This window comes from Molossus molossus, unplaced genomic scaffold (genome assembly GCF_014108415.1).
Source record: "Molossus molossus isolate mMolMol1 unplaced genomic scaffold, mMolMol1.p scaffold_m16_p_8, whole genome shotgun sequence".
In the NCBI taxonomy this organism is placed as follows: domain Eukaryota; kingdom Metazoa; phylum Chordata; class Mammalia; order Chiroptera; family Molossidae; genus Molossus; species Molossus molossus.
The window spans coordinates 110800175-110826412 of NW_023425402.1; the positions used below are offsets into that span (position 1 = coordinate 110800175).

At 58.0% G+C, this 26238-nt stretch overlaps 2 protein-coding genes across 2 annotated transcripts; both read right to left on the reverse strand.

Moving 5' to 3' along the window:
• Nucleotides 1–351: 351 nt before the first annotated feature.
• Nucleotides 352–1119, reverse strand: PRR18 (proline rich 18). Its single transcript, XM_036247793.1, has one exon. It carries the CDS (start codon nucleotides 1117–1119, stop codon nucleotides 352–354), a length of 768 nt encoding a protein of 255 aa, XP_036103686.1.
• Nucleotides 1120–8028: 6909 nt separating this feature from the next.
• Nucleotides 8029–24183, reverse strand: SFT2D1 (SFT2 domain containing 1). Its single transcript, XM_036248235.1, has 8 exons — nucleotides 24076–24183; nucleotides 17348–17434; nucleotides 16764–16846; nucleotides 15628–15709; nucleotides 12046–12081; nucleotides 10551–10609; nucleotides 9619–9648; nucleotides 8029–8458 (listed from the first exon to the last, which is right to left on the reverse strand). Exons 1-8 carry the CDS (start codon nucleotides 24136–24138, stop codon nucleotides 8419–8421), a joined length of 480 nt encoding a protein of 159 aa, XP_036104128.1. The 5' UTR covers nucleotides 24139–24183; the 3' UTR covers nucleotides 8029–8418.
• Between the last annotated feature and the right edge of the window lie 2055 nt (nucleotides 24184–26238).

The following is a 26238-nucleotide window of genomic DNA, read 5'->3' on the forward strand; positions in this document are numbered from 1 at the left end:
CCAGGGCAGATGGTCACCCTCCCAGTCCCCCACCCTCCTCCTGTGGGCCAGGGAAAGGTCATGGGCTGGAGGGTGGAAACCGGCCTGGGCACGAGGTGGGCCGTGGAGTCCAGCAAGGTTGTCTGTGTCCCACAGGGGCCCACCTGGCTCACAGGAGCCCAGGACATGTCTCCCAGGTCACCCAGGTGGAGCAGCATGTCCAGGTGTGCACTGTGGGCACTGGAGGAGCCCCCACCAGGCCCACCAGACCCTGCTCACAGGTGCCCAGGGGCAGCGGCATCCCGGGAGGACCACCGGACTCAGGTGCCCAGGAGGCTGGGGTGGGCACCCGAGGGTTCTGTCCAGGACCTGCTACAGGGTGCTCAGGTGCGGCAGCACGTCCAGGGTCCTGGGGCGGTCGCGCGTGGCGGTGGCCGACTCCACACCGCGCAGCCACTCCGTGCACTTGCGAACCAGGCCTTCGTCCACGGCCGTGGCCTCCTCCTCGTACTCCACGTCGTCGTACTTGTGCTGGTCATTGAGCAGCGACACCTTGAGCACGCGCCGCAGGTCAACGGGTCGCGGGCTGGGGGCCTGCAGGCCCCGGGGCAGCAGTGGGGCGCCGGGCCAGCGCCCGTCCAGGCCGCCGGGGTCGCCTCCCCTCCGCGGTCCCGCAGCCTTGGCTCGGGGACCGGGGCCGAGCAGGTGCCTGGAGTCGGCAGAGGGCGGGGGGAGCAGCCGGCGGGGCCGAGCCAGCAGCTGCTTCTCCAGGTGGCGCCTCTGGATGACCAGGGCAGCCTCGGGGGGGAGGCTCAGGGAGAAGCGCGCGGCGGCGTCGGGCCTGGGCCCCGCGGCACCCCCCACGGGGCTGTGGCCGGAGCTGGCCCTGGCCGGGGCGCGCGGAGGGGCCGGGCCGGGCGCGCGGCGGGCCGGGGGCCTCCTCAGGGTGGCCGAGGGCCAGGAGCGGGACAGCAGCGCTTCGGGCCGCTTCTTCTCCCCGGCGGCGGGGGCGGCGGGCAGCGAGGGCGCGGGTGGGGTGCAGGTGGGCACAGCTGCCTTCCGGGGAGCTCCGGGCTTGCGGGGCGGCGGGCGCGCGGCGGGGACCCTCGGGGCCAGGGCAGGCGGCAGCGGGAACGGCATGGTGCCCCGAGCCCGCGGGCGTCAGCGCCCTGAAAGGCGGGGGGGGGGGGCGGCCTTTAGTCCCCAGCACGGAGCCCAGCGCCCTCCCCATCGGTGGGCGGGGCGCTCCTCGTCCCCCCTGCCCCCTCGTCCTGAGGCTGCATCTGCCGCCTTCACATCCCGGCTCTCACCAGGGGCTGGAGCCAATCCTTCCTCCCCTCCTTCCTCCCCTCCTCCAAGCCGCGCGGAAGGAGCGTGGCTGGCAGAGGACGGGCCGAGCTCCCGCAGGTGTCCCGCGGCTGTTAGCTGGAGACCAAGGAGACGCGGCGGGGCGGGGCGGGGCTTGCTGGTCTCCAGGGCGCTCGGATAGGCCCTCAGCCCTGGGCGGGCCCTTCACCAGCCCCCCCCCCCCCCCCCCGTGCCCCTGCCATGCGGGCACCGGGCGGAAGGCCGCCTAGGACAGAGGCGGGAGAGGCATCTTGGTGAATGGCTCAGCGTCCACTTTTTTCCCCTTTATTGATTTTAGAGGAAGGGAGAGGGAGAGACAGAAACATCCATTGGCCCCGCCTGCACGCCCGCACTGGGGATGGGGCCCACAACCTGGGCATGTGCCCTGCCCGGGAATCGAACCACAGACCTCTCGGTGCGGGGGTGGATGCTCAACCGCTGAGCCACCCCGGCGGGACTCAGAGTTTACTTTTATATACTGTCCATGCCACGGCGGAGAGACCGTCATCGCAAAATTAAAAACCTAGTTTTCTATAAATTGGCAAAACAGTCGTTTCAGTTATATGGTGATACAGGAAATATTAGATATTACATCCTTTTAATGACTGATGAGCGCACCCGAAGCAATGTATTCACGGCCACAGCAGTGGTTCCGAATGGACCTCTTCACGGCCAGCGCACGCTGCAGGTGAGGGACAGCATTCCCAGTCTCCAGTCTGCACCGAGCGGTGACCAAGCATCGAGAGGTCGGTGTCAGGGACGCAGTCCCTGCCTCACACAGGAATCAGCGATGGGTAGACCTCCACAGCGCGTGTCCGCAGGCCACGCTTCTCCAGGCTAACTGGGAACATGGGCACCGGATGTGGCCCGGGTCAGCTCGAAGCATTCAAAGGTGGGTGAACTCAGTGTGCCCAGTGCCCGCAGTCCTGGGTCAGGGCACCCCTCCACCCCTCATGTGTTCCAGTGTAGGTGCCTACGGGCCAGGACGCAAGGCAAGAACACATCCTGACAGGTGGCCAGAAACCTCACCACAGCAGCAAGGGGGTGGGGACTGGAGAAGGTTTAGCACCCTCATCTCCAATAGCACCCCCAAGCCACACCCCATGTTCGCATATTCTCCAAAAATATGCAAATGCAGCTTCAAGACAAGTCTCCAGCGGCTCCCTGACCCCAGGGCCTCTGCTCAGGTGTGTGTCTGGCAGTGGAGGTCAGAGGTCTCCATAGGTACAGAAAGCACCTGTGCATTTTACTCCAGGTTTTACCATCTGTTTGCGGGGGTGGGACCAGGTCTGTAAGCAGGGCCAGCAGGTGGAGTGTTTGCTGGCCGGTCGGCGGGAGATGGGGCAGGGGGCAGACACCATTTCTCGTGGGCACCGCCAGGGGGAGCTGCGGAGAAAAATCCAGATGGACAGACACCCCGAGACCTGAGCATGGAACCCAGCAGTTCAAAAGCTGGACGGTGTCGGGATGGCTTCTCGCTCCCTGTTTCCTGCCTCCTGGCCTCACAGGTAGCGACGGGTGGGGGTGGGCTGGCAGTCTCATAACTGTACCAGCTAACGTATGTTGGCTGAAACTCTCCTGGCCTGTTACTACCTCCATTCTACAGGGAAACGGGGCACGAGCAGCTCCCCAGCACCACAGCTCCAGGGGGTGGAGATGAGCCCCGACCCAGCGGTGGGGTTCCAGAGCCCCCACACTAGCGGAAGTCTGAGGCGGGGACCGAGTAAGCAGCAGCATTTGGGCATTTCCCCAAGAGAAAGTGAGGCGAGGCACTGGCAGGCACGTGTCCCCAGACCGGTCGCTGGGGATCTCCAAGGTCCCCCCACCCCACATCTCGTCCCAGCCCAGAAGCCTGGAGACTTGGGGCAGACGAGGCAATGCTGAGTGCCCACTGCCCCATTGTCCACCCAGGTCAGAGGGTCAGAGGGTCAGAGCGCGACCCTACCCTGGGCTCCCCGAGTCAGAACCTGAGTCGGAATCACGTGGTCGGGGGTGAGGCGTTCCCGTACCTCAGGGTGGGTGGGCTGGTCCCTGCCAGCTGTCTCTCTGATTGAATCCCTCAGCCCTTGGAAATGAGAGGTCAGGACGCCTGGCATGGGCCTGGGGGGATTCGGGAAAGTGTGTGTCACTCGCCCCGTCCCTGGTGCACCGGCCATCAAAGAATCTGTTGAACATCCGACTGGGTTGACTCGAATGGGCCGTGACGGCCACCAGCAAGGAGTCTCACTGGAAGGAGACAACCACGTTCAAGTTCAGAGACGTGAAGGAAAAGCGACTGGAGAGTCAAGAAACCCAGTCCGGCGGGCGGCAAACACGCGTGGGGCTTCGCGTCCCACGCCCAGCGCACGGCAGTGGGAGGCCCCTGGCGGCGGCGGGAAACTCCGGGCTGGACCCGTCACCGGCGTTCCCGTCTGGCCACCATGCTTCCAGGGCCACCGGGGTGACGGGCGAGCTCTAAAGGTACACGGTGACCTTTCATGTAGAAGTTACAAAGCTCACTATTCTAAATAAGCTGGCTGACTTGACAGGACATTTAAGCAAAATCAATGTCTTTTTTACTTACGACATTTAATTTTTGGTAATCCTCACCTGAGGATAGGTTTTGTTCTGTTTTTAATTTGTTTTAGAGAGAGAAGAAGGGAAAGAGACAGAAACATCCATGTGAGAGAGAAACACTGATCGATTGCTTCCTATATGCACCCTGACCAGGGATCAAACCCGAAACCTGGGTACGTGCCCTGACTGGGAACCGAACCTGCAACTTTTCGGTGTATGAGACGATGCTCCGACCAACCGAGTCCCCCAGCCAGGGCAATGGCATTTTATTTTTGAATTATATTAACTTGATATTCAAATTTCAAAAAAATAATAATACAATTGTCTACCATTTGAGAGTTAATGGTGATTTTTTTCTCCTGTCGTATCAGAGTTAATTGTATGAAGACTTCATTACAAAAACCCTTTAAAGTAGTTCCAGAGCCCTGGCCGGTTTGGCTCAGCGGTTAGAGCGTCAGCCTGCGGTCCAGAGAGACCCGGGTCCGGTTCCCACTAAGGGCACGTACCTCGGTTGCAGTTTGTCCCCGGCCCTGGTTGGGTCGTGCAGGTGGCAGCCACTCAACGTGTCCCTTTCACGTCGATGCTTCTCTCTCTCTCCCTCCCACTCTATCTGAACAAAACATGGAAAAATGTCCTCGGGTGAGGATAAAAGAAATAAAAAATAAAGTAGTTCCAGAGCCCTGGCCGGTTTCGCTCAGTGGTTGGCATGTCGGCCTGTGGACCAGAGAGTCCCAGGTTCGGTTCCCACTAGGGGCATATACCAAAAATAAAAAATAAAAAAATAAAGTAGTTCCAGAATGACTGAATGTTGTAGAAAACATTTCAATCACTAAAATAAAATACCAAGATCATACCCAGGCCCCGCTCTGGCTGGAGCTGAATGGCCGTAGGCACCCCGCTCTGCGGAGGACCCCGCTCTGTGGAGGACACCCACCCACGCAGACCTCGTGCTCCACCTGTCACCACCACGGAGTGACCAGGAGACACCCTTCTTCTATGAAACCTCTCGCTAACCTATTCACTTCCTGGTTTTACTAAGGTGCTCACACTTCAACGTCCATTCGGAAAAACATCTAAAAGGAATGCAGGCCAAGCCGTTCTCGAACACCTCCTCCCGTGTGCTTTGCTTCGTTTCCGTACTTTGATTCAAATAATTCTACGTGATACAGAAATATGTAGTCAGACTTCTAAAACCGGAACAGATTCTGAACTTTCAAATCCGGAAAGCTACTGCAGTTTTTAAGCTCCTATTTGATTCCTTCGATCTTGCTCAATAACGAGAAACATCTGACGTTTCTTCCAACGCTGGTCTGTTGCTACGAAAGGCTGTGGGAGTAAAAACATTCAGGGGGTTGTTCAGAGGCGATCTGAACCCGTCCCCCAGCGCGGAGGTAAGGACCTCTCCATCTGCATCACTGCACTGCACCCTCGTTCTTCCAGATGAAGAAAGCGAGGCCCCTCCGAGCAGCAGGTGGCCGAGGCCCGGCACACTCCCCAGGAGGCCAGCGCACCCCGAGACCCCTTTATACTCCCGGGACTCAGAGCTGTTTTGTGGCCTCTGGCTATTGATGCTAACCGAAAAAGAATTAGTGATACAGCCCTGGCCGGTTTGGCTCAGCGGTTAGAGCGTCCGCCTGCGGTCCGGAGAGACCCGGGTTCGGTTCCCGCTAAGGGCATGTACCTCGGTTGCAGTTTGTCCCCGGCCCTGGTTGGTCATGCGGGTGGCAGCCACTCGATGTGTCCCTTTCACGTCGATGTTTCCCTCTCTCTCTCTTCCTCTCTCTCCCTCCCGCTCTGTCTGTACAAAAAATGGAAAAAATGTCCTCGGATGAGGATTAAAAAAAAAAAAGAATTAGTGATACACTTTCAAACAACACGTAACATCGACCCGCTGCACGAACGTGTCTCCGACGAGAAGTCGACCATGTTTCGGAAACAAAGCGGAGCTGGCAGGCGGGCTGGGCCTGGACCCATGGCTCGTGTCCAGCGCCTCCATCCGGGTGCTCATGGTGGCTGCAGCCTGAGACGCAGGCAAGCTCTGGGCCTGTCACCAAGGAAACCCTGAGAGACCAGCGGGCAGGTCCCGACTGCACAGGGGCAGCCGCCACAGGCTGCAGCCATGCCCAGGGACACCTCCCACGTGGCTGACCGGGCTTGGGGAGCGGACTGCTCTCCACTGGAAAGAAAAACTGGGTACAGCGGCCTCTGTATCCGTGGGCTCCTCGTGTGCTGATTCAACCAGCGGACGATCCAAAAATCTGGGGTAAAAACAGGCTCTGGGGGCCCCGGCTGGCATGGCTGAGTGTCGTTCTGTCCACCAAAGGTGCCAGGTTCGATTCCAGGTCACAGCGCGTGTGGGAGGCAACCAACTCACGTTTCTCTCACTGATGTCTCTGTCCCTCTCTCTAAAAATTAAAAACGACGACATCCTCAGGTGAGGATGTTTAAAAAAGGTTTTGGCAGATGCTTGACACCTGTCAGGAAGGCAGAGTCCGGCTGAGGCTGGGGCGGAGGGCACCCAGGGAGCCCCAGCCGGCACCACCTCTGCCCGCTGCAGGGGACCAGTCTCTCCTGCAGATCTCAAGGGACTTAGTAGCTTTGTCCACCTCGAGACTGTGTCCCCACCTCCGCAATGGACGCCTTTACCCAAAGCTACTCCGTGTCCCGTCCTGGGACCCTCCCCACCAACACAGCCACGGGCTTCCAGCTGAGTCCTGGGCACACCTGCTCCGAACCAACTCCAACAGTGGCTTCAGGAGAAGGTCGTCGGCCCTCCGCTCACCATCACGACCTGTCCCCCTGGCGCTGCCCCCACCTGGCTGCCCACGTTGGTCTGGCTGACCCCTAACCCACTGCCAGACAAAGGTGAGCAAGTGCTGCCGGTCTGTTCCCACTGTGAGGTCAAAGGCCACCTGGACCCGGCCAGTGTGGCTCACTGGTTGGGCGTCAACCCTGCACCAAGAGGCTGCTGGTCCGAGTCCCGGTCAGGGCACAGGCCCAGGTTTCGGGCTGATCGCCAGTGGGGGGCGTGCAGGAGGCGGCCAATCGATGTCCCCTCATCGATGTTTCTCTCTCTTTCCCTCTTCCTTCCTCTCTCTCTAAGATCAATAAAGAAAAATTATTTTTAAAAAGGCCACCTGGGAGCAGCGAGGGTGAAGAGACACCGCCCAGGCCCTTCGCCAGCCCTTCCTACCGGGTCCACTCTGCCCAGCATCAGCTCCTGTCCTGCACGGTCGTCTCCGTGTGTCCCCTCCAGAACGCTGCCCCCGGACACGTTCTCTAAACTAACACCCCAGGAGCGACCCAGCCATCGCCTTCCGGAGCTCGGGCCCCGCCAGGCCGCGGGACCACCTGCTCTCTGCGCCGGGCATGGCGCTGGCACTCAGGCGCCACCTGTGCTTTCCCTGCAGACCCCGCTCTGAAGCTCTGTGGGCACCTGACCTGACGAGGGCCGGTCAGCAGGGCTGAGGACAGGTGGAAAAGCAGGAGGGGGACTGGGCTTTCCCCTTCTCCCGGCTTCTCCACCAGGGCTCCGGCCCCAGCAGGTTCTCCCCGGGGGCCTGGCTCCTGCTGGGGCCTCCTGCCCTCAGTCCCCAGCCTGGATGCTAGTGGCTGGTCCCCTCACCTGCCCCGCCTGGCTGCTGGCTCTCCCTCTAGCCCGACTAGACCCTCCGCCTGCACTTCCTGCTCAGGGCGCAGCCCACCCCTCGCAGACCCGCAGAGCAGCATAGGGACAAGGACGCAGCTCGCTTTTCATGGGGAGAGTCACCTGCAGGGCCCAGAGGGGCTCCCGCCAGCTCACTGGTTCATGGGGAGAAGCCACCTGCAGGGCCCAGAGGGGCTCCCGCCAGCTCACTGGTTCATGGGGAGAAGCCACCTGCAGGGCCCAGAGGGGCTCCCGCCAGCTCACTGGTTCATGGGGAGAAGCCACCTGCAGGGCCCAGAGGGGCTCCCGCCAGCTCACTGGTTCATGGGGAGAAGCCACCTGCAGGGCCCAGAGGGGCTCCAGCCGACTTGAACCAGGTACCGCCCACTCACACATGCAGATTTGATCCAGAAAAGGTTATTTTTCCAAGAATGAGTTTATTTCAAAATTGTAAAGATTTATATATTATTTTATTACATATAATAAGCAATTTTTAGTTTAAAGTAAAAACTTTCACATTTCAAGTTTTTTTTTAAAAAGTATTTTTAAAATCTAGACATTTTAGAAGAGTCAAAAAAGTTGACTATATCGTGCAACATAGACTTATCCTTAAATATTCACATCTCAAATGCTGTTTAGAAAAGATTAAAAAACTGGCTAAAAGTCATTCACAATTGGCAATGATCAAAACCTCCTCGGTGTGGAAGATGTATTAACGACACAGAACCTAACGGGACAAGTGTCCAACAGCTGACTCAAGCACAGGTTTCCCCAGTACACAGCGTGTCCCGAACTCGCGGCCGTGGTCGGGAGAGACCACCGTGCCAGGGAAACACGTCACCCAAAACAGAACAGCAACTTCAAAGGCTCCGTCTGAAGAGTTTCTGATTTCAACTCAGGACAGAAGAACAGCACTTCATGACGGCATCCCTGTGGGAAAAGGAGGGAAGGGCAACATGACCACCTGCCTCAAGAGCCAACTTTCAGGGGACATTTCTGCCAACAGACAAGCGTGCGATCACCTCGGGCATCAGCATCGGGGAACCTGACACCTCAACTGAGCTGAGTATCCCTTGAATCGATAACTTAGTTGGAAACAGTTTCTTAATTTCTGAAGTGCATTTCTTTTAGGAAATCTTTACCAGCACACACTGAACTTACTATAAAGAAATACATTTAAATACCAAAAATAACCTAACAAAAGAACTTATTTTTAAAGAGAAATAAGCTGGATTTTTAAAAATGCTGTAACTGCATGCTAAGAAGTCAAAGAAACGCGTGGGAAGAATCCCTTCGCCTCAGGACCCAAGCAGCTGGTCTGCAGGGGTGCTGAGACCCGCACCCCTGCAGGTATCGCTTTCCCCTGACCGGCAAAAGCAGGTGCCAGGGACCAGGGGCTGCCCTGCAGGCTGCACTCACGTTCAGAGTCCTAAACTCTGGGGGCGGGGCAGAGGGCCGAGGGCTGGAAATGACCTCTGCTCTTGGTCCATGGCCTGCTTCCCCTCCTGGTGTTTATCAAAAAGAATTACCCTTCTGAAATTCAGTAAAAACAACTTCTACCAGTTCCCTTCATTGTTCTCACTGGGCACACAACTCTGCTGTTTCCACAGACAACCTCGCTTTCCAAATTCTAGAAGCAGAGCTGTGCCGCGATGGAGTGGTCCCCGAACCGGCCAGATCGGAGACAGTCAGCTCTCCGTCACGACCCACTAAGCGCGTCCCCGAGAAGGCGTCAGTGGCAGTCACCTCTCGACACACGGAGCGAGCGTGTTGTCACTGGCTTGACGCGGCCTCCACGTCTCAGACCTCACTTTTCACTGCCTTCCTTTTGCTCAAAGCATAGCCTGTTCTGCCCGAGTCTCCTGGCCGCAGAGGTCGGGTCAGGGCAGTAGTCTCAACCCTTCGCCTTACGCTCAGCGTGGCTTCCCTTAGACCGCAGCTTCTTCCTACCCACCTCCTTTGGATAGAATTTCCTTTTGCAAAGAAAGTCAGCCTTTTAAGTAACAATTTAATGCAAAAATTACCAAAACTGGTGCATTTTTGCGAAGCTCATTAGAGGCCCAGAGCGGGTGGGATTCAGACACACTCACCTTGCATACGGGATGTACGACAGACTGTACCTGCAAAAGAAAGCCCAGCTGTTGAACCCTGATCTCAGCACCGCCCGCCCCACACCAAGCCAGCGGCACAGGGTGCACCATGATCCCCAGTCGAACCCCACCCGACCGCAGCAACAGTGTCGCTGGGAAGTTGTTAGAAACGCAAACCCCTGGGCCCCGCGGCCACTTCCTGAGCGGGAAACTCCCTTCCACAAACTCAGCCATTCGCTGCCTGCTGAGGTCTGAGCTCGTCCTAAGAAAAAGGTTTTCCTTTTAAAACAGAAACTATCAAAGCAATGAGAGTGAAGCACATTCCCCTTAGGGATAAACCAACTGTTAAATACAGATGATGAAATAAAAAGCAACATATCACAGAAAATGACCGAGGAATCCCATCGGAAATTGCCCACGCTTCACCGAGAGCGCAAATCCCCTCGCAGGCCCCTGCGAACACGCGGAGTGCGTTAGCACTGGCAGCGGTGCCCGCGGGGGAAAGGTAGGAAGGGGAGCCCCCACGGGGTAACGTCGACAGGAGCCCTAGCACAGCGAGACCAGGCAGCGCTCACTGACCACAGGAAGGAACGAACCGAGCTCCAGTGAAGGCAGACCAGGTGCCGGGCCAGCCCGCGGCAGGCCTGGCCACTGTGGACTCACGGGGCAGCGCCCACATCCCACCGTGCCCTCTCACAGCCGACAGCAGGGGCGGCACTGGGTCACGGTGTCGCCCGGCCTCCACCAGCCCCTGCCTGCTCCCCCGAGCCTGCCGGTCCCCGGCCACACTGCAGCCTTCACTCCAGGAGTCCGGCCCCTCCCTGGCACGTGTGCACCCACCAGATGAGCCCCCAGCTTCCCTGGGCGTCCAGGCTCGAACAAACGCTCAGCACTGTCAGGGAATGTCCCTTTCGGGGCAGGGTCAGACTCACCAGGTCATGGACATGAACTGCAGGATGCAGAACAATACAGCCAGCCCCTTCTTGTGCCACTAGCCGCAAAACAGAAACATCGAGTGAAGAACTTTCCGAAGCACTTTTTAAAACCACATTCATTCTTCCCCTTCAAAAATGTAAGAGGACAGCTCCGTTTTATTGCGTTTCAGTATGACAAATTCAAGGTTCCGTAGACAGGGAACTTAACTATCCACAATGCACATTTCTCTTCTAAAATTCTCTGTCTCCATTCATTTAAATACCGATAAATACTGGCATTAAGTCAATGTCACTAAACACCTGGGCACAGGCTGACGCATTAACCTCTGTAATGTGGGGCCTTCAAGTCAATGTCCACGCTTCTACAATCACACCCAAACCCCACACAGTTATTGATTCTCTATCCTATGTTGAAGTTACAGACTTTGGTCTTTCTCACTCGCTCCTTTTCTTGAGTACAGATTTCCCTCGTTTACCGCGGTGACTCCGTTCCAGACTCGAGCGGTTGCCCCTGGCGTTGAAGGATCCCTGGGTGCTCGAATCCATAGGCCCACAGTCCATACGTGCAGTAATTGTAATTGTAATTGTAATACAGGGTGTGACTGACTCAGACAACCAAGCGCGCACTGCATCATTTTCACTGTCTCGACCAACTTTTTAATGAATATATTTGAAAAAACAGTGAAACCTCGAAGGTCAGAGCGCGAAGTTTCAAGGGACAACTGTAATTTTTTGAAGAGAAGCTGTATTTCACTGTGATCTTCTGGACTGATGTACATTCAAGTTCCCATGACTGTTTTTAAATGATCTGTTTTTAGAATTCCTTGTTCATTTTGAATCATTTATTTACTCTTTATTTAATCCACTGCTTATACATAAACAGGCTGCTCGCCCATTCCCCACCACCAGTCTTCCACAGGGATGTGCACAGCTTGTCCAGAGCAGTCCTGCACTTCGTGGGAGGTGGTGGGTAAGTTCTCAGTCTAAGCTCAGTCTGATCCGAGTTAAAAGGGAAACTAGGACCTCCCGGCAGAGCACTTGCAAGACGACACACCGCCCTTCCTCCGTAGCACGGGCAGCCCCCCCGGAGCGCAGGGACCCCCCCCCAGCCTCTGGGAAGCGGGCCAGGGGCCCTCGATATACACAAGGAAGAACTAGTCTCCTCGTCCCAGGTGGTACAGACTCGTGCACGTTCTTCCCCCTGAGTTCTCTCCATCTGTTTAGGTTTGCTTTCTGGGCCTTTCTGTGAGCAGCTCTGACAACGTGGGCTGGTAGGTGCCCTCCTCAGCCCCGCCCTCCTGCCCCAGCGGCAGACAGGGCCTCTCACAGCTGGGACGGCAGAGGAGCACCTCAGCCCCGCTCCCGACGTGGATCTACAGCAAGTCTAACCACCAACTGGATGGCACCCGACCCAACTTCAGGGACACCAATCTTTAAGAAGCCAGCTTTGAGCTCCCGAGGTAACAGTCAGTGAAGCAGGCCAGGTACTCACCCAGAGAGCAGCACACAGGGTGAACACGAAACACAACTGGAGAAGGAAAGAAAGAACAGTGAGTCAGCCCTTTCACGAGCTTAGGGAACCCGCATTCCCCCCCCTGCTACCCTGCCGGAGACACCATCCCCCCCCCCCCCCGCTACCCTGCCGGAGACACCGTCCCCCCCCCTCTGCTGGAGACACCACCCCCCCCTCTGCTGGAGACACCACCCCCCCCTGCTGGAGACACCACCCCCCCTGCTGGAGACACCATCCCCCCCCTGCTGGAGACACCACCCCCCCCTGCTGGAGACACCATCCCCCCCCCCTGAGACACCATCCCCCCCCTGCTGGAGACACCACCCCCCTCCTGCTACCCTGCTGAAGATACCCCCCCCCGCTGGAGGACACCATCCCCCTCCCTGCTACCCTGCTGGAGGACACCCCCCCCCCCCCCGCTGGAGACACCATCCCCCTCCCTGCTACCCTGCTGAAGATACCACCCCCCCCCCCCGCTGGAGACACCATCCCCCCCCTGCGGAGACACCATCCCCCCCCCCGCACCCCCCGCTGGAGATACCCCCCCCCCCTACCCTGCTGGAGACCCCCCCCCCGCTACCCTGCTGGAGACACCATCCCCCTCCCTGCTACCCTGCTGGAGACACCACCCCCCCCCCCCGCTGGAGACACCATCCCCCTCCCTGCTACCCTGCTGGAGATACCCCCCCCCCCCCCCGCTGGAGACACCATCCCCCCCCCTGCTACCCTGCTGGAGAACACCACCCCCCCCCCCCCGCTGGAGGACACCATCCCCCTCCCTGCTACCCTGCTGGAGATACCCCCCACCCCGCTGGAGACACCATCCCCCCCCCTGCTACCCTGCTGGAGACACCATCCCCTCCCTGCTACCCTGCTGGAGACACCACCCCCCCCCCCCCCCCCGCTGGAGACACCTCCCCTCCCTGCTACCCTGCTGGAGATACCCCCCCCCCCGCTGGAGACACCATCCCCTCCCTGCTACCCTGCTGGAGACACCATCCCCCTCCCTGCTACCCTGCTGGAGACACCATCCCCCCCCCTGCTACCCTGCTGGAGACACCATCCCCCTCCCTGCTACCCTGCTGGAGACACCACCCCCCCCCCCCCCCGCTGGAGACACCATCCCCCTCCCTGGCTACCCTGCTGGAGATTACCCCCCCCCGCTGGAGACACCATCCCCCCCCCTGCTACCCTGCTGAGACCACCCCCCCCCGCTGGAGGACACCATCCCCCCTCCCCTGCTACCCTGCTGGAGACACCATCCCCCCCCCTGCTACCCTGCTGGAGACACCATCCCCCTCCCTGCTACCCGGCTGGAGACACCACCCCCCCCCCCCCCCCGCTGGAGACACCATCCCCCTCCCTGCTACCCTGCTGGAGATACCCCCCCCCCGCTGGAGACACCATCCCCCCCCCTGCTACCCTGCTGGAGACACCCCCCCCCCCGCTGGAGACACCATCCCCCTCCCTGCTACCCTGCTGGAGACACCATCCCCCCCCCTGCTACCCTGCTGGAGACACCATCCCCCCCCCTGCTACCCTGCTGGAGACACATCCCCCTCCCTGCTACCCTGCTGGAGACACCACCCCCCCCCCCCCGCTGGAGACACCATCCCCCTCCCTGCTACCCTGCTGGAGACACCCCCCCCCCCGCTGGAGACACCATCCCCCCCCCCTGCTACCCTGCTGGAGACACCCCCCCCCCGCTGGAGACACCATCCCCCTCCCTGCTACCCTGCTGGAGACACCATCCCCCTCCCTGCTACCCTGCTGGAGACACCCCCCCCCCCCCCCACAACCGGCAGCGCCACCGCCACCTCTGGCTGCACTTGCAGGCCCACGTGTGTCACTCCGCTCTCTAACCTGACTGCACTATTCCCTGGCACAATGCAGGTGCCTAGAAAAGAATTTGCTAAGTCAACAGAATGAATGTCTGAAGAATGTCTTCGTGCAAAAGCCGTCCTTATGAATCACTGTGTTCATGCTCAGCAACAATACGGCCAACACGGTTCTGAGTCCAACCGCACATGTGGTAAGTTCTAGTTTACCTGGCTTCACACAGGAACCTATGGGACTGACCCGCACACAGAAAGACGACGTCATCACTGCACAAGTCTGTGCCCCCAGGGGCGGGGGAGGCAGAAGGAGGGCAGGTGACAGCGACCGTGCAGGCAGAACCCTGGAGGTGAGACCCAGGGGTCCCAGCTCTGACAGCCACTAGCCACGTGTCTGGGGTCAGTGAGCTATCCGCTCTAGGCCTCGGTTCTCTCCCCTCGGACAGGATGGTGGCTGCCAACCCGCTCCACGGGCTACGTAACAAACCCATCAGCCCACGTCTGTGCGTCAGCCTCTCTCTCGCTGTCGGGCATCACCCTGTGTCAGCGCAAGTGAGCCCATGCAGAGCACTCGACAAAGTCAGGTCACGTGAAAAACTAAATCATCTCTTTGGGAAATACTTTGTTTCTAAATGTTTGTCCAGTTTCTCGATACCATGCTTGTTTATGCAGGTAGACTACTTACAAAGACAGGTTTCAGGATGTCCTAAACAAAACAAATCTACTGGAATCTTGGTGAAATATAAGCCTGTCATAGTCTAACACTGTAAGATAACCTCTCAGTAATCTAGACAAAGTTAAATGTTAATATACATGCTGCTATACAAGCTACTATAGGAAATTCAAAATAAAGGGAAAATTTAGAAAAATGGTAACAAATATGATAAAGTTGAATAAGGACACAAATAAAAAATTAGGATATAAGTTTCCCCCCTCCAGTAAAGAGGAAGACGACACACTAGAGTTAAAAACATTACCTAATTTACAAATCTGCAACGATTAACTGTGTTTGGAAAGCAAATTAACAGCTAAAAGGACAAACTCGCTGTGCCGACATTTCAGCTGAAAAGCAGGCCTTAAGGCAAGAGGGCTGCGAGAGACTCAGAACCAGCAACAGGACCAGACGCTCGGCAGAGCGGGGGCTCGGCTCCCTCTGCCCATCGTACCCAAAATGAGGATCTGCCCCAAATGCATGATGATGAAAACCACGTTCCTGCTATCCACGTACCCACCCCCCGTTTAAAGACAGAACCCTGACGTGAGCGACGACCTGACAGCACAGACAGAGCCCACGAGTGATGGACGGCTCGGGCGGGTACTGCTGGCAAAGCCATGGACAGGAGACGAAGCCAGGGACAGGCTACTGAAACTAATGCCAACCCCCCTGAGAAATGGCCCCAGAAGTGACCTGTCGTCTAGCCCCACCCTCCAAAGAGTGCACACAACAGTCCCTAAAGGAAATGCTCCAGGGGCTGGACCTGAACTACAGCCCGCTCTGAGCTTCACGTTAACAGAGCTACAGTGTGAGACGTGCACCGGAGGGGGGATCGCCCAGTGGCCATGGAGGTGACCACGTGTCACCCAGCTCCTCAGTCCACAGCCGGAAGGACGCCGTGATCACATGCAACAAGAGGAATGTGACGAGCACTTACAGAGAAACCGGCAATTATTCGTAGAAAATGCAGACAATTCTTCCACAGAAGTTTCCACTTTTGCATTTACTTACAATCATAATGACTGTGGCGAGCAATCTTGTGGTTTCAAACATCTTCTTCAGCTGCTTCAAGGGTCCCATCAAAAAGCACGTGCTGTTTGAGACAAACAGAAGAGCTGAGAGACGCGGCCTCACCCGCCCGGTTACCCAAATGCTTTCAAGAGAAGAAACCCTGACAGTTCACTCAGTAACAATCTCTCAGTAAATAGGGTTTTTCCTTTGTATTAGAAGGAAACTTGCGCCTTCTGAGACATCGATGCATCTTACGAGGTGCCCAAGCGTTACTTTATCACTCCAAGTGAACACAGGAGCTGAAGCGACCCCAGGCTGCCGCGGCGTCGTTTTCAACAAGGGCCCTGTCATCATCGCCACCTCCTCGCCCACGTCAGGAAAATGAAAACCAGCACCGTGACTGCAGGGCAGTTCCCGACAGCACCTCCAGAGAAGTGCTGCACCAGCTTCCACCAGCGGCACGAGCCACGGGAAGGAGCCCAGGGGAGCACGCTCACTGGCCAATCTCTCTGATCCAGCACACCCCTGAACAAACAGATGTCACCTCTGAAAGCTAGGTGCGCACAAACGCAGAGCTCGTAACTCTGGCAACTACCCCAGCAGACAGCGATACGCCCACAGATGCGCCCAGGTCCCTCCAAGCAGTCCCCAAGGCCGACCCAACGTGCCTCTGCCTCTGCCCGACAGCCCGACAGCCCGGCAGCCCGACAGCGCCAGGGCCACACCGTCCAGCTGGGCGCTGGCCACCCGGCCGGCTCCTTCCCTGGGACGCAGGCTGCGTGAGATCGGGGACTGGGGTTCTGGAGACCCGTCTGGTAGGAAGCCTGCCTCGTCACCTCACTTGGCACAGCCCCAGCTGGAAGATGGGGCATGAAGCGCCACCCCGCACACTGCGCAGCGAAGGGTCCCTGGCACACAGCAGTGCCCCGTGCGCTGTCCCTGCCGTACCACTGGTGTTGGCAGCTGGACACCCAACGGGAGTCAGCACATATTATCAACAATGTGGATTTCGGGGCTGAATTCACAATATGTCAGAGCTATAGAAATGCATCCGATTAGGAAAATGTTTATTAGAAAGGAAAATTTTCTGGCGATAGCAAATAAAAGATTTTGAGAAGCTAAACATCTGCACATACCTGGCTAATGCGGCAATATTTCCAAAGGTGTAGAACACCGCGAAGAGCTTCATGCCCCCAGGAAGCCACAGCAATCCAGTCCCCTGAGTTGAGACATCAGAGTGATTTACGTTTCCCACGGCGAGGGCTGAGGACGGAATGTGCTGACAGCAGTGATGCAGACATGTGACACTGTACGTTTCAGTCCATGTATGTATGTAAATGTTCCTGACACAGGCTCTAATACGGTTGCTTTTCAATGTTACTTGCTAATTTAAATCTTAGGTCTAGAGATAAATGAGCCATAACACAACATCCTACAGATGTGATTAAAATCTCAGTCTACTTAAACATTCTTTTTAAATGGCAAGTTAAAAAGGTAATTAACATCTAAATTACTGACTCTGCAGCTCTTTTGATTTTTCTTAAATAACATTATTTTAGCAGTCCGTAACCCCAAACATTAATTTCCACAGCTCTGTATTCATCTCCACCCTTTACTCAAGTGACTAAAAAGGCCATCAGGCTCAGAGCAACCCAGACTGCCTGTCAGAATCCCACGGGACGCAAAGCAGACCGACCACGTAACAGCAAGGCTCACTCACGAGGACAGAGAAGAAGATGCCACTCACGAAGCAGATGGCAAACCACTTCAACCTGGTGTTGAAGCTCAGCGATGTGGCGTCCAGGACCTTGAGGGGTAGGGGAACGAGAACATGTTCTTAGACCAGCACTGGCTGTCCGGTTCCCTCCACTAAATCCAGGCAAGGTTCCATGCTCAGCACGGCTTCTGTGCGGCCCTGCACAGGGCATGTTGTTTAGCTCTGCTAAGACCCAGTGACCGTCGAGGGAGCATGGTCTGTGGAACCACCGTTACCTTTGGCAGGTGTGGTAACAGGACTGTGCACACACACCGATGCGGATGGAATGCCATCGTGTATGAGATATTATAAAGTACGGATGATTAAAACAACAGAGGAAAGATGCAACTAGACGGTAAAACCCTGACACACAGGAGGCTCACCACCCCTCAGGGGCTGTTTAGGTGGCTCAGGCAAGGTGCCCCAGGGCAGAGCAGAGACACCCAGGGGCAGTGCGGGGAGCTGGGCAGGGGAAGAACTGAGGGAGGACGAGGCTCCAGCTAGAGTTCAGCATGGGCTGCCGGGCAAACACCTGGCGCAGGCCCACCTCCTAGAACCTGCTCCTGCCGCTGGGGACGAGTGGGTGGCTGCGGGAGCTCCGGGGCACAGCCGCTGGGGGCTCCCCCACCTGACGGCGACCTGGGCAGCCACGGGCAGGCCTACCATTAGACACACCTGCCTGACAGCGCCCACTCCGAGAGCTCGCTCCCGACCAGCTGTGAAAGCCAGGGTGTCTCCCCACCAGCACTAACACCCGGACACGTGGCGACAGTCTGCTCTAGAGCGACAGCGTTCCTGGGTGTCGCACAGCCTGACCACTCTGCGGACAGCAGCAGCCACTCGGCTCTGTAAGCAGGACACCCAGCAGGCACGGGGGCAGACACCGCTGCCCAGGCCACCAGGTGCACTGTCACAACGCACTTCCCTGCTGAGCCGAAACAGGATCGACAACAGCTGCTCTAGAAACAGACATGAGCAGTCGGAATTCATACACCAAAATGTACCCTCTAACTTCCATTACCACATACACCTAAAAATAAGACTGTGCTTATAATGTATTTTCAAGAGTAACGAAGTAAAAACAAACTTTTATATGTAAAAGCTCAAAATACCTTTGGCTACATCCTTACCTGAGTCGATTACTCTGTGAATCCTTATGAAGCACAAAAAGTAGATAAAAATAACTAAATAAGATTCTGTCAAAATAGCATACATCACTTTTTAACACACTTTAAATCTTTTCAACATTTTTGTTTAATTCAGACATTCTTGTTTCCAGCAACATTATCTGTTTATAGCAAAACTGATCACCAGATTTGAGACAAAGAATAAACTTGCCTATAAAAACAGCTGAATTTCATTCTTTTGATCAGGAAGCATACCCATCGGGTCTATCTTACCACACAGAACAAAACAGACCCCGAGCACTGCCGTGACACAGAAAGGCCTCCTTGTTCCTAGAAGAGTGGGCGCCGTCTCCTGAGAGAGAATGGTCTCCACATGGCCCGAGGGTCCAGTGGCGTGAGAAGGGCATGACCAGACAGGAAAAGCACCGCTCTTACTTTCTGTACAAGTTTAAATCGCCCCATTGTTCGCAAGCTCAACTGCTGGTCTGCAATAGCAGTTTATTTCTCTCGGCGTGTTTACTTGTAGCAGAGAGTTGCACAAACCGCCTTCTCCGTTGCTAGTGAGTGGGGTTTAAGCCACTGGAAGCAGCTTTCGGAGGCCCCCACAGGAGACGTGATAAAAGCTTTGTCTGCATGAAGTCCACTTCCCTTCCCAGTCCCGGAGGAGGTGCAGCCGGGGCCAGCAGAGCCGGCAGAAGAGCCCGTGCCCAGAGCTTCCTTCCATGGCACAGCTGGGTCTGGCACAGCATCAGGCCGATCCTAGTCCCCCAGTCCATTGAGTGTGGGGTCCACACGGCCTGGAGCCACATGGCAAGTGCATGAAGATGAGTCCCACAGCCAGGAGTCAGGCATGGGGGCGGGGGGGGGGGGGGGGGGAGTGAGCCAGCTAAGAGAAAAATAAACTGGCTATTGCAAACCAGCAACTGAACTTACTAACAATGGGGTGATTTAAACTCGTAAAGAGAGTAAGACTGAATGCTTTTTCCAGCCCGTCCCCCGTCCACCTGCGGAGAAGAGACCTGGGATGTTAAGCGGCAGCTTCGGGCAGAGCTGCACAAACGGCAGGCACACCGTATGACCAGTGTCCCTCTGCTCCTTCCCGTTAAGGACGGACCAGGTTACTACAACAGCATGAACAGCAGGTGTTTTCCCCTCATTCCGGCTTCCACGTGATGATCTTTAAAATGAAACATGCTTTAAAGCAGGCAGTTACACAGACATGCGCAGAGCAGGAAGAACAGATGCAGAAGGTCACCGGGGTGGAAAGCCCCACCTCCCCCCCCACCAGCCTGTCAATGGGGAAAACAAGTACTGTAGGGTGGGACCTGGCGCCCTGCCCGGGCGTTGCGAGTCGTGGTTTAGACCCCCTGACCGTTCCTATCGATGGCCATGCGGTTCGGACACTCCCCTGGCACGCTGGCAGACACCTGGTAGGCCCCCCGTAGGTGAGGAACAAGGGGGGCAGAGAATTCATCTGACTCCCACACAGGCCCTTGGGGAACCATTCCCTTAAGTAGTAAGCCCTCAACAACGATGTTTTGATCAGCATCAACTAATCTTAAGGACAAAGCTTGGGTCTGTCGACCACAGGAGCAGACCTTTGGTCAAACCAGAGATGACGTCTAGGCCTCAGTTGTTTCAGCTCCAGGCCCAGAAAAGCAGCAAAACCAGAGGAAGCAACTCCCCGGACGACCTCAGGACCAGCAGCAGTGACTGACGAGCCACTGCCCTGGCAGGGACCAGTCAGCAGAGACCAAGGCCAGGAGGAGACACACCTGGGAAGCTGACAAATGCTGTTTCGATTCACCCCTAAGGCCTCCCCTAAAACCCCTACCTTAGGAAAACAGATAAAGCCCCTTCGGACAAAGGACCCCATGCGCTCGCTCCACAGCATGCCCGAGCTCCCGCTCCCTGCCATCAAGGTACCACCGGCCTTTCTCCTGAGCTCCAAGGGCCCTACTCTGCCTCTGGCTTGTTTCCTGAGTCCACACAGCCCAGTGGGCTCACTTCTTCTACCTCTGTGACTTTCTTTTTTTTTTTTTACAGAGTGGGAGGGAGAGAGAGGAAGAGAGAGAGTGAGAAACATCGATGTGAAAGGGACACATCGAGTGGCTGCCACCCGCACGACCAACCAGGGCCGGGGACAAACTGCAACCAAGGTACATGCCCTTAGCGGGAACCGAACCCAGGTCTCTCCGGACCGCAGGCGGACGCTCTAACTGCTGAGTCAAACCGGCCAGGGCTACCTCTGTGACTTTCTAACTGAACTTTTGTTTATATTTGAGTTCTTGGCTCTGAATTATTTCTTAGCCAAACTCAAGGAGGTCTAACTTCACCAGTAACATGTGGTGCCATCAGCTGTTAACAACACCTGGCGAATCGTTTCCCTGTACAAATGGGAACATCCCTCCAGGAGCAATGACTGTCTCCAGCCGGGATACAGAAACAAAGCCCAGGTTTCCCAGCTCCTGAGCGGGAAAGTTACAGAGCCTCACACGCCAGACAACCTGGTACCGCCTCCTCAGGTGGGAAACACAGGAACCGGGCTCTGGCCTGCTTCAATGCAGGCATTTAGGGGCCACGTTCTTGCCCAACTGGGATCAAAAACCACCCCATCAGAACCAACGACTGTGCTGGTTTCTTACACCCAGTCTCGGACTAGAAATACACACTGACACAGCCATCAACCACTGTTAGAGAAGGAAGAAGAGGGAGCGGAGAGAAAACGGGGGGGGGGGGGGGCTCTGTTTTCTGCCCTCTCCTGCTGCGGCACACACAGCACCGCCCGGGACGAGGCCTTGAAAAGCCACTGAAAACCCAAGGAAGGGAAATGTCCCCACAGCGGCGCCTGCATCAGGGACAGGAACCCACAGCCCAGCAGACACGGCGCTTTCCTTTCCTGCGCAGAGAAGCCGGGGGAGACCGGCACCATCACGAAGGGCGCAGCTGCGGAAGCCTGAGCCTTGCTCCCAGCTGCTGCCACTTGAACGAAGGGGACACAGGCTGGCGCAGTATTCCTACAACTCCCCTTTCAAAGCCACGGTGGTGCAACAGAGGGGAGGAGCGGGCCTCCTCCACGGGGTCCTCACCCACTTGCTGAGGAGCCCTGCTCTTCGAAGGTGCCCTCCCCTTACTCCAGGTTCACACACTAACAGCCACCACCCTCCTCACTTCTGTCACCCACAGCTCTCTTTGTCATTCTCTCCCACGCAGCACCTCTGATCCCAGGTCCCCACTTCAGATCCCACAGTCTGGGATGATTTCAACACCGACGTGGACAGTCGGCCTTTCTATTCCTTGGCCCCTGATCTCTTCGATCTTAAACAATAAAAACTCTTCCTTGATTTGAACCCTCCAGCCTCTGCTGGCTGAGCGCTCCCAGGTGCCCGCTCTGAGTGCTGGGCGAGGAGCCTGGCTCCTGGGTAGCAGGGTGCAGAAGCTGCCCTGTCCACAGCATACCTGGCAGACAGCGCACTTCAGAATGTCTGCAGGAGCTGCAATGGAGGACTGGGCCCTGGCCCACCTGCCCCTTCCGTTTCTCAGCCCCACACCCCCATTCCTGGGTCTCTTTATCTGAGGCCCTGGGCAGACAAAGCCCCTCTTCCATGGAGCCACTGAGGCCTTCTCACAGGGGATGAGGGGACCCTGATGACACGTTTCCCCTCTCAGACCCACTCACCCTCCACCCCTGACCTCATGGTTCATAAAACTGCCCGAGACTGTTTGTTCCGGAGCTCCTCCCTCAACAGTGAGCCGACCTCGACCCGACCCGACCCGACCCGTGCCCAACCCGTGGGGAATGGAGCTGAGGGGAGTTGCACTCTGGCAGGATGCCCTCTTGCTAACACCACTGCAGAAAGGGACTGCAGGCGGACTCAGCCCTTGCTTTAATCGGCTCCCCAGACACCTGAGAGCCCACGTCTCTTCCTCCCAATTTGGCTGAACTGCTGACTCTGGTAAACAGAACAGGGAACACAATCAAGTCGTTGTCCTCCAACAAGCAAACACCCATATAATGGCTGTCAGGTGCGGTGAAGAGACTCAGCAGGCGAAAGGGTGGAGGGCAGGGAGGGAGAGCAGTGTCAGTCAGATAGGACACGGGACACTCTCACCAGGCCTTCCTGGGAGGTGACGTGAGCAGAGACCCAAATGAGGTAAGGGGAATGAAGTAAGGGGCGCACATCAGAAGGGAGCCCCCTCCTCGTTACACCAAAACTCCTCCAGTCCAGTCCTTCACTCGGACTCCAGAAACGTGCCTGTCAGCCTGGTCAGACCCTGGCCTCGAGGGAGCCAGCCTGAGCAAGCCCAGTGGGCACACCTTCCCTGGCACACGCCAGGCGCACTCTCCTTGACCAGTCCAGCTCCAGCCCTCAGCCCTCCCCCTACTAGACCCTCCAGACACAAAAGCAACTTCCTGTCCTTCATCCCAAGGAACAGGAAGACCAGTCTCCCTCCCTCCGGGGATTCCCGTTCAGGTGGCTCCTGGTGTGTCTCCCCTGCTCCCTCGTCCACATTTCTCCCCAAACAACCTCACCGCATCCACAGCACAACAGAGACGGTAAACGATCTAGGTCACCTTCCCCCTCTAGATTGTGGGCTCAAGAAGAGTAGCACTTGCACCTCCAGCCCCCAAGGTTTCCAGCAGAACTTCCCACAACGGCCAGTCCCGCTCCCACGCTGTCCTGCACAGCAACCACCCGCACGTGTCTGCTGAGCACCGGAGCGTGGCATACTTGTATTTGTCCATAATTAACCTAAATGTGAACAGTCACGTGTGGTGTGGCCGCTGCACCTGGGCACGAAGCTGTGCTTCAGTACCCGAGCTGGGTGACTCGCTACTGCCGCACTGACATTTCCCGGGTGACGACTTTTGGGTCCTTGTGTTACCACTGCGATTTGCAAACTGGTGACAGAGTTCCCTGGGAGCAGGTGCTTGACTGACAGCCTCTGAACCCTCGGGACTGGTCCGGGGCCCACACGATGTGCTGAACAAGGACAAGGAAGGAAATTAGCACAGAAAAGCAGACGAATAAAACACGCTTACACAATCCTGCCCGACTTGAAACGCTCCAGGTCTGGGACAAGGAAACAAGAATTTGTCAGCGTGCAAATAACCAAAGTACTTACGAAGCAGTTTCACTGCTGTTTTTAACGCTCTCCCTAGAGGAAGTGGCCTTATCAAGAAAGTCCCGGGGTGATGCACACACGGGCTTTTTAAAACCTCTCTGCGGGGCTCAACGCCTGAACCACAGCTCCTGCTTCAGTGCTGCTTCGCTTCTCAGCAGCCGGCGGTCTGCGCTCCGGGCGCATCCTGCCCAAACTCAGCGCCCCCTTTGCAGCCCGCGTGCTCCTGGGCGCGCGGCGGCAGGCGGGGGCCGGGCTCGGGCGGCGGGCGGGCGGCTGGTCGGAGGGAAAGGGCCGCCGGCGGGCCCCGCGGCGTCAGAAAGGCCCAGGGGCGCGGGGCCGGGCCCCCAGCGAGCCTCTGCGGACCCTCGACCGCCCGCAGCAGGTGCAGCAGTCAGGCCCCGCCCCCAACCGCCGCCCCGGGACGGCGCGGGCCCCTACCTGCGCGGTCAGGCCCTGCTCCTCGTCGTCCTGGCCGCTCAGGACCCGCCGCAGCTTCTCCATGGCCCCACTCCCGGGCCGCAGCCGCCCCCACTCGCTCCCCGGCCGCTGGCGCCCGCGGAGGAACGCGGAACCAGAAAGTTACCCCGCCGACCGGAAATCCGTGTCACACGCTTCCGGCGCGTCGGCGCAGCCCGTGCGGCCGCCGTAGCAGTGCGCGCATGCGCACCGGGGTCCGCCGGCCTGCAGCTTAGAGCCCTGCGGGCTGTGTGGAGGGGGTCGCCCGCCGCGCATGCGCTCGCGACCCGTCGTGCTGGCGTTTCAGGAGCCGCTACCTCCGGTCACCTGCAGTCGGGACCCAGCGGGCGCACAGCCTCTGCTTCGGGAGGGGCCGACCCACGGACGCGGTCCTCCGAGCGCCTGGTGCTCAGACCCTCGCCCCGGCCCGACCCGAGGCCGAGAAGAGGCCTGGGGCAAACGGGACGGCAGGCGGGCAGCGCCTCCGCGGGGAGCAGCCGGGGCAGAGGGTCCTGCGCCCCGATTCCAGCGCCGCCGCGGCCCTGCTCCGCCCCGAGCACCTGCTTTGCAGAGTTCAGGCAACGGAGACGTACTGCAGACGGCCCGGAGCGGCGGGAGGCTGCCTCGCTCCCGTGTGCACGTGGGAGGTCCGGGTTCCCTCGCTCGCCTCCCAGCTAGGGGTGCGAGCGCGGACCCCCGCCTCCGGGGGGAACGGCTAGGGGTGCGAGCGCGGACCCCCGCCTCCGGGGGGAACGGCTAGGGGTGCGAGCGCGGACCTCTGCCTCCGGGGAACGACTAGGGGTGCGAGCGCGGACCCCCGCCTCCGGGGGGAACGGCTAGGGGTGCGAGCGCGGACCTCTGCCTCCGGGGAACGACTAGGGGTGCGAGCACGGACCCCCGCCTCCGGGGGGAACGGCTAGGGGTGCGAGCGCGGACCCTGCCTCCGGGGGGAACGGCTAGGGGTGCGAGCGCGAACCCTGCCTCCGGGGGGAACGGCTAGGGGTGCGAGCGCGGACCCCTCCCTCCAGGGGGAACGGCTAGGGGTGCGAGCGCGGACCCTGCCTCCAGGGGGAACGGCTAGGGGTGCGAGCGCGGGCCCCTGCCTCCGGGGAACGGCTAGGGGTGCGAGCGCGGACCCTGCCTCCAGGGGGAACGGCTAGGGGTGCGAGCGCGGACCCCCGCCTCCGGGGGGAACGGCTAGGGGTGCGAGCGCGGACCCTGTCTCCGGGGGGAACGGTTAGGGGTGCGAGCACGGACCCCTGCCTCCAGGAGGAACGGCTAGAGGTGCGAGCGCGGACCCTGCCTCCAGGGGGAACGGCTAGGGGTGCGAGCGCGGACCCTGTCTCCAGGGGGACCGGCTAGGGGTGCGAGCGCGGACCCTGCCTCCGGGGGGAACGGCTAGGGGTGCGAGCGCGGACCCTGCCTCCAGGGGGAACGGCTAGGGGTGCGAGCGCGGACCCCCGCCTCCAGGGGGAACGGCTAGGGGTGCGAGCGCGGACCCTGCCTCCGGGGGGAACGGCTAGGGGTGCGAGCGCGGACCCCTGCCTCCAGGGGGAACAGCCAGTCCGACCCATCTTCCCAGTTTTGCAGGAAACACTGCAAACCTCTGGCCGGCAGAGCCAAGTTCGCGGTTCCCTGGCCAGCACGGTGACAACGGGGAACTGGCTGTTTCTCTCCTGCGCCTGGATCGCGAGGCTGCCAGTTAACAGGAGCCAGAGCCTTGGAGCGCCCGTGCGTGACTACTGCAAGGCCACCGAGTGAGAGGTTCTGCTTTTCCGCTTGAGAGCACAGGGGAAATTTCTGATTTTTTTTTTCTCTATTTCGTCCCTAAAAATCTGACAAAAGTGGATCCCCAGATCTGCCTGTCCTACTCAGTTCAGTAGAAATTTTACCTAATCTCAGCTATTACAAGGCCCCTAGAGAAGCAGATCATACACTTCCTCCGATCAAATCCAATGCTCAGCATTTGTCAGGCAGAAAATAACTGCATTTGGCCTTTTTATACCAAAGTGGGAGATCTTTGTCCTTGCATCCTTAACTGAAAAAGGTCAGAAAACATGATAAACAGCTGCTGTAAAATAAAAAACCTCTATGCTTCTATTTAATAAAAGAGTACACCTATAAATTCTTTAAGGATTCTCCTTT

What these genes read in the sequence shown, in the direction of transcription:
- PRR18 (XM_036247793.1), bottom strand. Translation starts at nt 1,119, where the DNA reads ATGCCGTTCCCGCTGCCGCCTGCCCTGGCCCCGAGGGTCCCCGCCGCG.
- SFT2D1 (XM_036248235.1), bottom strand. Translation starts at nt 24,138, where the DNA reads ATGGAGAAGCTGCGGCGGGTCCTGAGCGGCCAGGACGACGAGGAGCAG. An exon ending in AGCAGGGCCTGACCGCGCAG is followed by an intron (nt 17,435 to 24,075) that starts GTAGGGGCCCGC and finishes CTACCCCTCAAG; the next exon opens with GTCCTGGACGCCACATCGCT. An exon ending in CAGTTCATGTCCATGACCTG is followed by an intron (nt 9,649 to 10,550) that starts GTGAGTCTGACC and finishes TTTCTTTTGCAG; the next exon opens with GTACAGTCTGTCGTACATCC.